At 29.6% G+C, this 14,422-nt stretch overlaps 1 protein-coding gene across 2 annotated transcripts in view; it reads right to left on the reverse strand.

The window, feature by feature from the left end:
• Positions 1–14,422, reverse strand: part of LOC107436091 (neuronal acetylcholine receptor subunit alpha-10) — a 66,406-nt gene that overhangs the window by 11,551 nt on the left and 40,433 nt on the right. For both annotated transcript variants that reach the window (XM_087165408.1, XM_043039299.3), the window contains exon 3: positions 1,430–1,581. In XM_087165408.1, coding sequence (XP_087021534.1) covers positions 1,430–1,581 — 152 coding nt within the window. The remainder of the gene's footprint in view (positions 1–1,429; positions 1,582–14,422) is intronic.

Consider the following 14,422-nt stretch of genomic DNA (forward strand, 5'->3'; position numbering starts at 1 on the left):
GAACTATTGTTAGAAATTTTCATGAAGGTGTTTGTATCGATTTTAATTTACTATACTTCAATGAAATGTAAGTAATAAATTTAAATATTATTGTTTAAAATTATTTAATTTTCAGATTTTATGTAGTTGCTAGAAAAAGTGATTTGCATTATTTTTGCGATTTCGGACTGTTATGAGGTAATCTATAGACGTTCTATCTCCACTAAATCCGATACTGAGACAAAAACATTTCAAATTTAATGAAATGATTTGAACTTTAAAAGATAACTGTTAGAAATCAAAAGTTCTTTTTCTGAAAAATATACGACGAAAGTTTAAATACCTCGAGTTATTTTAATTCAGATTTTAGTTGAAAAATAAATTTCAGATTTTTTTATTAAATTAATAAAAATGTGTATTTGATTTAGTCTAAGAAACTACTAACTAGCTGTTTCGAGAAACTGAGACCGATGATTTTAGGATAGCCCACAGTAACATATAATAAAAACACGGTTTCAAAATAGAGAAAAAAATTACACGGTTCTACAACTTAAACTACACAATTTTCTTTCTGATTTTAGGATAAACGATTTCAAAACAAGTTGTCCAATAATGCTTTTTAACGAAGTCAAGGCTTTTTAAACTATTAAATTTAAAAGCTTCAAAAAACAGCAAAAAATTCATTAATTTGTTGAAAATTAAAAATGACAGTTTGTATTTTTAAAGACGAAAAATATCACCCCAGTTTTCTAAGTGTTAAAATGGTTTTATGAGATATCAAGCAAAGTAAGAGGGTCTTTTTTCTCAATAAAATGGGTTAGTACTCTATTATTTTTATAAATTTCTGTATTAACTACTTTTATAAATTGGTATAAATGCGGAGTTAGAAATCGTAACTAACTTTTCGTTAGAAAATTAATTATTAATCTCAAAGTGCACTCAATTTTTAAAATTTCTTCTGGAATTTCTTTCGATCTCTCTAAAAAGCTCTTGAGCAAGGATCTAAACTATCTTAATTTGATATTTTGGGATAATTTTAGTCGAAAATTTCATGCAAATAAGCTCAGAAATAGCTGCTTTATCATATTATTCTAATTTGGCGGTCAACTTGGCGAGCTTATCAAGTTAGTCACCAAATCATAAAATAATTTTTTATTTCAATAATATTTCGTTCACTATTCATCCATTTTTCTGACGTTTAATTAATTACTCATTCAGCTAGTTTAATTATTCATCAATTAATTATAAAAGTAAGTTTAATAAATATTTAGTGTGCGTTATCAAAAAGATTAATAACAAGTCTCTTTATTTTAGTGGAATATTTGCACACTCAAAACAGGACTGGAGTGAGCGATGAAAAAACTATATAAATATTATGGTTTAAAATATTTTTTCCATGCTTAGATATGATGTGAGAATTTTTAAAACTTTAGGAAATATGATAACTTACGACGTCTATAATTTGGGTTAGTGCTAGTCCAAAGGTAACGTTCACAGGTTCATCAGTATGCCTCGCAGGCCTGACGTTCTTGTCGTAATTGGAGAGAAGAAATCTGGTTAAACGATATTCATTCTCATCTCTACCGTTGATAATCATCAGAACTAAAAAGAAAATGAAAATTATCAGTTTCATTCCTTTAAACTACAAATTATCTCTATTAATAGTTGATTTGAAATAAACTTGTTGATGAAAACTGTTCTTGGCAATTAACAGCTATAAGAAGCCAATATGCTATAGTTTGCATCATTGTATCATAGTTCGTCGACTGGTACCGGGGTATTAGACCAGGCCAAGCCTTGACCCTTTCTTATAATAGGAAAATCTGTACCACCATCTCGCACTTCGCCAGCGGTTACTTAACGCAGTTTTTCGAAGCTCTGTCGCCAAGGAAAATAAAAGAGCTATAATTTAAGTGTCTTACACTTGAAGCAATGCGAAGATTTTAAACTAGATATATAAACTTGCTTTGCGGAATAATCTGGGCTTTAGAATAGACAAATAACTTATAAATTTTAAAAGTTATGAAACTTTTTTTTTAAATCATTGATTCGGTGACATTTTTCCACCTAAATGAAAATTATTAAAATCACTGCCGCATTCTCAGTTTTTGCACATTTTTATGAGCCCAAGTAAAGCAGTATTGAAGTAAGCTTTAAAATATTAAAAAAGTTAGACCACAAACTCTTTTCATTTTCACAAAACTGTGGCATTTCTCCCTATGACGTTTTGCGCCATTTACAAAATAAGCGTAGGCAGCGCTGATGGGTTTAGATAGGTTAAATTAGACCTAGTCATGAGTAAACAGTTGCAAACTCACAGCAATGTCAAAAGTGGGATATTATTCGCAAAAAAGTATAATTTCATATTACGACGGGGCCTTCGAAAAACCGAATTTCGAGTCTACCCAATCCAAAAGACAAGGGAACTCTGCCCCAGCACCCCCAGGAGTATTTATTTGTTATGAACTTAGTGACCCCGACAGATTTAACGTGCATCAGTCACCATTTAATAGACGGGGATTCTTCGGCCAGCTGTATTCGAACTCCCGTTCTCACGAACATGAGTCCAACGCCCTACCAGCCAGGCTATCCCATCCCCATTTTATACTTGACATTTGTTGAAACTAAACATGTTTAGTCATGATCTTGATGTAGACAAAAAAATCTCTGACAATGTTAAGTTTCGGATATCGCTTCAGTGAATTTCAGAATTTGGCCCACGAGACACATGTAGATTAAGAAATATTTCAACCAAAAAAAATCCGTATGTATGCATCAAATCTTGAAATATATTTGTACCAAATATGAATGGAAAGAAACTATTTATGACAATTTGTTTTATATTATTTCCACTTTTCTATTATCAACAATTTCAAACCTTTCCTTTTACCACCATTTAAATAAAAAGCTAGACAAAATAGTTTTTTTTAATAAGATTTATTACAAAGCATACACTAAATATTCTTCTATGAGATAAGAGAATAAAAACCGAGTTTGAATATTATGGGTTAATATTAAGGGACATTAAACGCACACCTTTTAAAATGCCACACCCATTTTTTCTACAATTATTTCGCGGGCTCACTAATTTGCTAATAATTATTCCCTTCTGTATGATTGTTACTCATAGATTACAAAAATTACACATAGTTTACCATTACTTGGTACATATAACTGACACTTCAGACTCAAAATTGTTATACATTGCTCAAAATACAAAATGAACAACCCTGATTAACTTTTGATCTAATAATCGCATTTTCTCTCACTAGGATTCAATCCTAATGTTTTGAAGGCCAAACCTTTAGTATGTGTGAACGCTATTATGAAAATCAGACACAAAAACGCATTTTCTCTGAATAAGCATACTTTTTTTTTCTTTCCAAAGATTCAGATTCCTGAGCATCAAATAATGGGGGGGGGGGTGAAATATAATTCAAATCTTCAAATATAGTTCAGCTTTTTTCGCAATGGGTGTTGAACCAAACTTTCGACCGCTCTCTTTTCCTAAATATAGGGACCATATTTTACAGATAGTGGCTACCCCTATATTTTGAGAGCCAAAAATCTGAATCCGATGAAAATATGTAAGTTTATTAAGAGAAAGTACGTTTTCATGTCTGATTTCGTAATTTAAAATATCGTCTGCACTAATTAGTCAAAAATCGTCTTACTTAGAAAAAGTACGTTTTTATGTCTGATTTCGTAACTTAAAATATCGTTTGCAGTAATAAGTTAAAGATAGTCGTATTAAGAGAAAGTACGTTTTTATGTCTAATTTCGTAACTTAAAATATCGTCTGCACAAATGAGGGAAATATCTTCTTATTAAGATTAAATATCGTCTGAAACAATTAAGGCCCTGGAATCATTGAAATTGATTCCTGGTACGTAAAAATCCGATCATTTGATCAAAAGTTATTCAGGTTGTTCATTCCATTACGTTGCGCACTGAGCATTATAATTGCATTGTGTAAATTTTTCTAGCTAACATTTATTTTTGATTGAAATCTTATTTTATCTATTTTTTGTTACGAGAAAGAATTTGTTAAAAGAACTGTGGGGACAAATTTTCTGCATTATTTGTGTATTGAATTTAACATTCTATTTTTTGTTCCTCATTTCAATACAATCATGTATCGACGTTTACCAATTCTGAAATTTAAAGTTTGTTTGATTTGATCAAAGATAAAACACGTTTCCTTATACAAATATACTCGGTTTAAATATCCTGTCCAAGGAAAACTTTATTTTTTTCAAAGAATTTTGTACAAATTCAATAAATAATTAAATATTTTATAGTAATTTATTTAAATAGTTGATGGCGGCATTTATTTAACTGATATTCCAATTCATGTTTAGGAAAAAGCTAGTTTTATGTTTAGCTCAATTTTTTTTCTTCTTCTAGGTAATGCTTTTGTATAAAGGGTAGTCGATTTTGTTTTATTACCTTATTATGTTGAATTCAACAATTTAATGCATTTAAAATGAAAGTCATAAAAATTACTGAAGTTTCTAATATGTAAAAATCAGTTGAAATGTTGAGAAATGCTTTTTTTTTTTTTTTCCTTTTCTTTTTAATTCGATCTCTTATCGCAAAATAAATATACCATATTCATTTGTATTTAATTTCATTCTACAAGGATAAACTCTATTTAAAAAAATCAATAAAAAATATATGAAACCGCATTCATGTATAGTTAATATTGTATGATGGCTGTCAGATGTCATTTACTAGCAGCGGACTTTATTTGTTAGAATTTCGAACATCATGAGTGTCGTGTAATCACCGCCTTTAATATATAGTTTTAGAAAACCTTTTAAAAAAGAAATTGTAAAAAAAATCTACTCACTAAGTGTCACAAATTAATATTAAGGAAAAAAAACCGATAACGTTATAAAAATTTGATATTTCAAGATCAATCAGGGCAAATGCGGTCTCAAAATCATTAAAAATCGATTTGACAAAAGTTCCATCTTTTTTGGCAACTTTACGAACGCTTGAGTTTAAAAAGTTGGAGTTCGTATGTAATAGATCCAAGCTACATGAAACAAGCTACATGATTTCAACTATCTAACTTCACAGTATTAACTTTTGTACTATCAACTGTTAAAAATAAATAAATAAAAGCACATGCATGCGCTAAAAAAATATTTTAATTCGTAAGGATATTTTTAAATTAAATATAATTAAAAGTAATAAGATGGTTTTTATCTAGATTTAACTAATGTGGTAGCTAAAATACGTGATCAATGACGAATCGTTCAGCATTAAGTGTTCATTTATTATTTTGCACTTGCATACAGCACCCCGCATGTTTACGTACATAGGTTCTGCGCAAGCTCATTAGAGAATCGTTTCCGATTTGACGTTCCATAAAATGTTTAGATATTACATAGAATGACGAATTTTAAACTTTGAAAGTAGCATATCTGATTCATTAGAATCCCGCTCAAAACGATGTTAATAAAGACTAAAAAAATAAATATTATTAAAATATTTATTTAAACAATCAGGGTGGTTATGTGTAAACATTTTTTTTAAATATTTATAAGCAATAATTTCAACAAAAAAAATTAGTTTCTCAAAAAAAAAGAAGAAAAAAACATTGAAAGATTTATAAAAGCGATACTTTACTATCTTCTTTCTAAATGTGAACTAATATTATTAGTTCTTGAGGAGTTTATTTGAATGGAACGATTTCAAATTGACGTTATAAAGACAAGTTTGAATACATCCGAAGAAATAAATAAGAATTATTTCTCCATTCTTTAGAATCAAATCGGAAAAATTCCTGAAAAAGAATTATTATTGCCATACATAAGTGCCTTTCTCTCAGAAAGTGATAATCGTATAATCCATTTCGTATCAGTGAAAATAAGGTAAAAAGTCATAGAAATAAAAATATAATATAGAAGGAGAAATTTCCTGTTAAATTCAAAGTTAAGAAGTTAAAGCAAAAGAATAACCGTTTGGAACATTTGTTACTTCGAAGAAAACAACTGCTACAAAGGTTCTGATGATAAAATAATGGGGGTAGATCATCTTTTCCGATCATCGTGTTCCAAGAAGCCATTTTTTAAGAAAGGGATCATCTACAAATTCTGAAAATGACGAATGCACTTTGGAAAATAAATAGTTATGCTTTATTTTTTTATTTTTGAGGATTGAGAAAATATGAAAGGTTTTTTTATTTCTCATTTCTTAGAATGTTATTCTTTTTACTTACAAGAAATTAATAAGAAAAAGTGTTTAAATAAATTGAAATATATCATTTAAATACAGAATAGCTTACGCTTTAGTTAAAATTTGTGTAAAAAATTACAATATTTTTAATTTGGTTCAGAGGTTGGCGAGCAATAATAGCATGCAAGGACATAGCATGAAATATATTTAAAATGAAGTATAAAGAAAATTAAAGTATAAAGGCTTGAGTATTAAATTGAGATGAGCAAGCGATGATATTTAAAAGGAACTACGTAAGCACTCTCGGGGGTTGGCGAACGACAGCGAGTAAGAGGCGATGGGCCGTAGTATTTTATAAAAGAAAACTTTTCTTCTAGACTCTTAACTTTTTTCAAGGTTAAACAAATCTCAAAGAAAGCATATCTATACAAGATAAAATGAGAGTTGCTTTCTTTACATGAAACAAAAATACAATGGCTGATGTCATTTTGAAAGGACAATTCTTTTCTTCAATTCCATCTTCTGGGAAGCATTCTATCATTCTGTAACTGCAAAATCAATACCTGTTTGATCTTCTCGGAGTAAAATAATGGAATCAACAGATCCATGGTCGCCAGTTTGTCTGCCATATCTTTCATGATGTTTGGAAAGTCGCTGACAGATCTTAAATTGTTTATGATACACCCTCCCAACCTTAGAAAAGGAATAAGATAAGAGAGAGCATTCATCCTCCAAACCAAATAGACCAAAGATGCAGATAGACCAAAGATCACACGTGATGAAAACAAGTGGTAAAATATATCCTTTGATAGAAAAGGGATTTTTAGGCTTTAATTATTATTCAGAATCAAATTAGCATTTTTGAAAATTTTTTGTTTTATTTTATACATTGAAAATTTTTGTTATTGAACTTCGCTACCGAATTTTGTCTTTTTAAAAACTTTAAGCTTTGAAAAACTTTAAACTTTGAGAAAGTTTTAGAAATGCTTATAACCTTACAGTTTAAAATTCGGTAACAAAGTTCAATAAAAACATTTTTGAATGAGTAAAAGGAAGAAAAAAAGAATTAAAAATGTTAATTCGTTTCTGAATAAATAAGGAAACATAGACGCTGTTTTTTGAAGCTCTGTAGTCGTGGAAAATAAAAAAAGTCATAGTTTAAGTGCCTTTCACTTGAAGCAATGCTATAATTTTAAACTAACGTAATACATAATCTTGCCGTGAAGAATTATCTGGGCGTTAGAACAGACAAATAACTTAAATATTTTAAAAGTTATTAAACTTTTTTTTAAAATACGCCAATTTGGCAGCATTTTTCCGCCTGAGTGAAAATTATCAAAATCATTGCCTTATTCTCCGTTTTTGCAAATTTTTATGAACCCAAGTAATGTAGCATTGTGATAAGTTTTTAAATATTAACAAATTAGATCATAATAGCTTTTCATTTTCATAAAACTGTTGCTTTACCCCATATTGACGTCTTAGCCATTTTCAAAAGAAGCGTCGACAGCGCTGACTTAAGATAGGATAAACTTGACCTAACAGTCATGAGTAACAGTTGCAAACTCACAGCAATTATAAAAATAGCATATTATTCGCAAAAATGCAGAATTTCATATTACGTCGGAGACTTTGAGAAAAAGCCTTAAGGCGACAAAGGGATTTCAAATTTTTTTTTTTAAATTATAAAGGGATTTGCTTGAAATTTTCAGGATACATTTATATTGCTAAAAGCAACTTTTATACAAAATTTCAAAAAAATATTTCAAAATTTAAGAAATTAAAAAATTTAAACTTTTCAATTTTTTATGTTTTTTTATATTACTCCTCGCGTTTGAAATTTTGTCAAAATGACCAAATTCTTTTAAAATATTACATATTAGGTAATATTGAAAAAATTGTTGGAAGTACTTTTTTTTATTTTTTATTATAAAAACAAATAACATTAAAAAAAACAGTAAAAAACCTACATTTTTAGGAAAAAATCATGATACCTCTATAAAATATCATGTATAAAAAAAATACTATTCACTTAATTCAAAAAACTTTTCCAACAAAATGTTAATAATATTCATAAGTATATAGCATTAAATTCTCAGGTCAATAGAATGAAAATTCATTACGCTGGAACAGTTTGAAAATTGTAAATTTCTCAAAAAAGACATTTTGAGAAAAATGACTTTTAGTACTTTTTTCATTGCAAATTTTACATCTGAACAAATATTTCTTGTTTTTAATATAAATACCTATAAATATTGTCTAATGAACTAGTTTAATAATTACATACTTTAAATTTTTTTAAAAAAAATTAACAAAATATTCATCTAGTTTTAAATTAATTTTAAACTAAACTAATTTTAACAGTTACCTGCAGACAAAGAAAGGTGAAAAAAGGGGCGTGGTCAAAACTGAAATACCCATAACTTCATCAATTTTGCTCTTATTCCAGAAATTTTTCTTTTTAAATGTTCAGATAAATGCCTAAATTTCAAAAATATAAAATGTAAAATATCGATTTTTTGACAAATTTTTGCTTCTTTGAAAGTCCCTTGTCACCTTAAGATGGGAGTTGAATCTCTTTCCTGAAGAAGACTTTTAAAAAGGAGACGTATGTTCTATCTCTTAGGATCTTATGATGAACTTTGATGATCCTTTCTATCAACAACAACAAAAAAAAAAATACTAAAAGGTTCCTATTTTATAAAAGTACTAAATAGGTTTTTGTAACTGAGCACATTTTAAAATGGGATTTTTCACAATTTATAATTTATTACCCTATGGCAAAATGGGTCTTGATTTGGGTTTGAAGGCGTCCACACACTTTTCAACTTTGTTCGAGAGTAATAGTAAACAATGCGCATGCGTCATCATTACGTTACAAAGGAGGCCGCTGCTGTCACAGAATTTCACAGTCTTATAATCTTTACTGAATTGCTTTTTATCCACTTTTTATCTTAATTTGGCTATATATTCGGCAATTTTTGATGACAATTTTACTTTATTTCATAACCGTCGTTGAACAGCCGGCCCAATTTTGGGTTTACAACTATTAATGTTCAACTACGTAACCTTGTAATTTTGAATCCAGAAGACAAGGGAACTCCTGGATCAAGTATTGTGAGAAATTTGCCTTCTTGGAGGACTTTTTGATGAAACTAACTTTTGATAAAACAACGAAAACCTACCACGGTTAGCCTGACTGCTCTAACCCATGATCCGTCTACCACTGAAGATATTTTACGTCAGCACTGTGGTAAGTCCGAGCCGGGAGTAAAATTCATATCGACCAGCCATCGGTTAGATTCGAACCCGGTGCACCTTATTGGAAGGCGAGTGCTCTATCGCCTGAGCCACTATAGGCAAAATTTTTGTTTAAACGAGTATGCGTAAAATACAACATTGATTGATTGTTTTCATTCGGTGCCATAGTATTCGTAATTCGCCAAATAATGTTTCCCTTCTAACCAATCACGTAAGTAGTTGCTTCTTGATGTTTAACATAAGTCTTTGCCTATTCAGCCGTGATGCGCTCCCTCTAATACTATCTCTGTCCTAAGCTTATAACAGAATTGCCCTTCACGCAGCATCCTTATTCCCATCTATAACCATAATTTTCTTCATTTTTCCGGGAAAAATACACCCACAGACAAACGACAATACAATAAAATTTACGGCCGATTACCGCGTCGAGAGTTTTATGTATTTTTATCAACAATGGAAAGACAAAACAGCTATTTGTCGGACACAAAATGAAATCAGCAAAAAGTTGTCGCGACTTTCACAGAAATGATACAACATTAATCAATATTAATGTTACAGGTTAGGAAATAATTAAGAATAAATTATTGTTATGTTACAGGAAATATATATTTCTATGATTTTATTGTATATCATTGTGTAACTAAGTGCTTTAAGGCAGTGGTAGTCACTAAAATAATTCCAAAGCCCGAAATTAGGCAGCTGCTCTTGCATTTTTCAGTTAAATGTACCGGACTTTTACTTCGAAAAAGATCAGATTTTTAAACTCATTTTATATTATTGTTTTCCTTAAATGTTTTAACATTATTTATTTACATTCCATTTAACAATAATTTATATATTTTTTTAATTAAAAGTTAATATTGCAAAAATAGAAATATGATACATCAATCACATTCAATTTTTTTTAAATAATATATTAATTGAAATTAAAGAAATTATTTATTTAGAAATTATTAGAAATTATTATTAGAAATTATTTATTCTTCTACTCAATTTTTAATTACTCAAAAAAGAGTAGACCTAAAGCAGCACGTTCTCTAAGCATTGGTATGCTATAGTGAAATACTCTTTTAACTTATATTGGATACTATTATTATTTTTGAATGATTGCAAGCACTGAAAATTTTTATTGAACCGTACAGAGGTCAGTTAGAAAGTTTTATGTATAACTTATAAAAACATAATACAGCTTTTGTCAAAAATATTTTAGGTATTAGTTTTATTATTATTTTACTTTTAAATGAAAGTGCACAATATTCTGCATCATAAGAAATAAGACTTTATTAAAATATTATCTGAATTATATTGTTATCTTAATTTATATTTTAATTATTTCATATTTTTTCATTCAAATAATTACCATTTAAGTAAACAGTATATGCGTTGAGAAATAAAGGACATCAAAAATCGGGGTTAATACATAAAAGTGATATAATTTTAACAGTAAATAATCCAATAATCCAAGTTTTCGATATAAAAGCTAATCCTTATTTTTAAGAAAGAAAAATCACGAGTTTTAATTTTCGATCTCATTCCCCTTGGCTGAAGATTAATGCAGTTTCAATAATCAATTGTCCCGCTCGGTGTTCAACTGGGAAACGTGTCTTTACGACTTAATCATCGTTAAGTATCTTTAAGAAGATTTAAGTGTCTTTATTGTAAAGACACTTTTTTCAGTTAGAAACGGAAATCAAGCATCACTGGCTGCGGTAGGTAAGCGGGTGGGTGACCACTTTGGTTAACCAGCGTAGGGACCGAGGGTGTGCAGTATCGGTCTTCGTTAAACTGTTCTACCGTAAAGTGCTTGACTTCACAAGCATATCTTCAGGCTACCAAAGCGGGGGAGTCATCCCCTCTGCCGAGGATCGAAATTGTGATGGCGTGGCTTCGGATCATCCTCAGGATGTTTCTCAGACCCGCCTCTGATAGCCCATTGAGCAGCTCTAGTGCGACGTAAAAGTACCTACCTAATAATCAGTTAGGCGAATGACCTAATGGGCGAATTTACCTGTAAGTTCTCTCTTTTGGCAGTCATACAAGTTCACCTTCTGGTAGCGATTTGACAGCTAGGCGAATGGACTAATAAGAGAATAGCGTAATACTACATTTCCAAATAATGAATCAACCATCAAAAGATTGAAAAAAAAATTCCATTTAAATATTATTCATTTCTTATTGTTTGCGTTTGACCTGATTTAAAATAAAGGGATTTTAAAACTCTTATACAACGCATCGTGCTCAGATCAATTGATTTGTTTTTGTTTAAATTTTTTTTTAAAAAAAAGGAAGATAAAAATATTAGAAGTCCTAATCGAAAACAGACTTTTCGGAAATTAAATATTTTTTATTAAAGTTATTTCAGTGCAATTTGTATCAAAGTAATCATGCTAGAGTATAAATTCTGTTATTCCTTCAAGCATCATTATCAGACCACAAAAGCCATTTTCTGCGGACGTGAGAACTCAAGCTATCACTGTTCCAAACTGGAGCAGAATTTGCAACCTCATGGGAAATCAAAACAAAGCCTCTACAAGACTTTGTCTAATTTTTTTGTAATGAATACCCCCTTCTTTTTTACTCTCTACTTCGTTTGAAATAATAATGCCCAGACATTGCAAGAGGAAATTTGTTTTGTTACTTTTTATTTATCATGTCTTTCTACTTTGTTTAAAATACAAGCCGTGATATTAGGAAAGTCTAAAAGCATAAATAATGCGGCTAAGAGGGTTCAGATTTTAGGTTAAATATTTGCCTTTCATTTTCTCGGTATAATTTTGCTCTTGACAAATTATTGATTACAGATTTTTCACTCTAAAGTAATTTACCTTTTAAAAAGCCGTGGGAAATAAAGGTCTTGTCTTATTAGGCTAGATGAAAATATCAATATAATAGTAATCATCGAACTTCTTCAAAAAAAATCGCCAATTTTCTCTTCAATCACCAAATATTTCCAACGTCAGCAAACTTTTTCATAACAGGTGCCATGACTATGTAATGGTGTAAAATGGTAATATTAGGGTGTGTATCCGCTTCGGAGGACGGTAAAAACCTATTATTACAGTACCTATATTAAGCACCAATATTGGTATAATAGATTCTTATAACCATCTATCACAGGAATTCTAATAGCATTTAATATCACATTTAATGAAGTATTACTGACATCAATAATGGTTTAGCTATTTTTTAAGCCCTTTGATATTAGTATCGATAGGAGCTCGCCAAAAATTATAAAAATATGACAATATGATTATAATTATGTATAAATATTAATTTTGATAATAGGCAGAAATTGAAGTAATTTTGTAATAGGTAAAAAAAAAATGAAATAAAAATATATTTTTTATTAAAAAGCTAAATTAATGGAGAACGCAAGCGGTAATTGAATATAAGAATCGTATAAAATTGCCGTATTGCTATTGGTGCCAATAATGTTTAATAAATATTATTTAATTTGGTGATTTTATTAGATACTAAATGTTTACCAGATTAGTTAATTTTGCCAGCATATTACCTTAAACTGGTAAAAATATACCAACTGTAGGTACAGTAGAAATAAGGCTTTTAATGTCTATCTAAAGGAATAAATATCGAAATAAATTGCTGAAATGGTAATTTTTGAATATCGACTATGATTTACCTCGAGTAATTATGCAAAATGACACTGAATACATTTAATCTTTGTTTTGATGAAATGAGCTTTTAAAAACATATTTTGCTTATACTGATAATAATATACAAATAAAATTGAAATTGTTAAAATTAGCTTAATTACTTGTATCTGTATGTCTTTTAGTTTTGTGCAGAATTTCACAGCGTTGATCATTACAGATTATTAACTTTTTTTATTGATTATTAACTTTTTTTACAACCCGCATAAAAAAAAGAATACTAACCTAGTATTTTATATAATTCCGGCAGTTGGCACCTTGGCGAAATTAAGTAACGTTATTTACGTCAACCCTTTTGCCCACTCATTAGATCGTGATTTGGATTCGATTGGGAATCATTCGAATATAGTTTTTAATTACCATTAACTTAGTTTTTTTTCCTTTTTTTTTAATAAAATATACTTATATGGTGAAGCTTCGGTTCATCTAGCTAAACCATATAATTGCTGATTTATCCACTCGGGATATACTATGTTATGTTTGCTCTTAATTATGACATGAACTGCTAATTTGGCACTTGCACTTCAAGAAGCAGAAGATCACAGATACCCACACATGTGAACTATGACGTCAGCTACAGCTGATCGTTTATAAGCTAAATCCCATGTTAAAGTTGAGCTAAAATTCTCGACATAAGTTAGAATGTTAATTAACGTGAAGTTAATTAAATTTCGCTCCGTATCTCACATCATATTTGTTGAAATATAATTCTTTCTCGTCTACATTTTCTACTTAAATTATATTTAATATTTGTTTATTTATTTTATTGTAACCGTGATCTATTTTTGTTTCGCGTACCTGGCAACTTCAATACATAATTAGGTTGTTTATGTTCAACGTTTCTTCGTGCCTGTCTTTGTGCTAAGTAAGAAATATATAGTGAAAGAATTGAAATCTTATGAAAGAATCTTTGTGTAGGCTTTATGCGGCTTACTCGAAATAGAATGGAAAGAACGTAAACAAATGCCACATTTCAGCAGCCAATCAGGATCGAGATACCCACACCAATCTGTACCAATGAATTAAGACATTCAAGGTCAATCATTCGATCATTACGATACTATCTTAGAACTTGAACATCTGACTGCTAGATCAAATGTTATTCAGATGCTCTTTTTTTTATTTTTGTGCATTTGTAATTCAGGTCAATTATTTAACATTCCAAATATTTTGATAAATTCTTTTCCAATAACCTACTATGGCTTTTCATAGTGAAATGGTCAAGCATTTCATATGAAATGCTTGACCGAAGCCGGGAATCCCAACTAAAGATGGCTGAAGTTCATCCAATGAGTAGTCTCGAGGAAACAAGATAGATAAGTAAA

Source organism: Parasteatoda tepidariorum, chromosome 6 (assembly GCF_982258835.1).
Source record: "Parasteatoda tepidariorum strain Cologne lab strain chromosome 6, Ptep-v5.0, whole genome shotgun sequence".
NCBI lineage: Eukaryota > Metazoa > Arthropoda > Arachnida > Araneae > Theridiidae > Parasteatoda > Parasteatoda tepidariorum.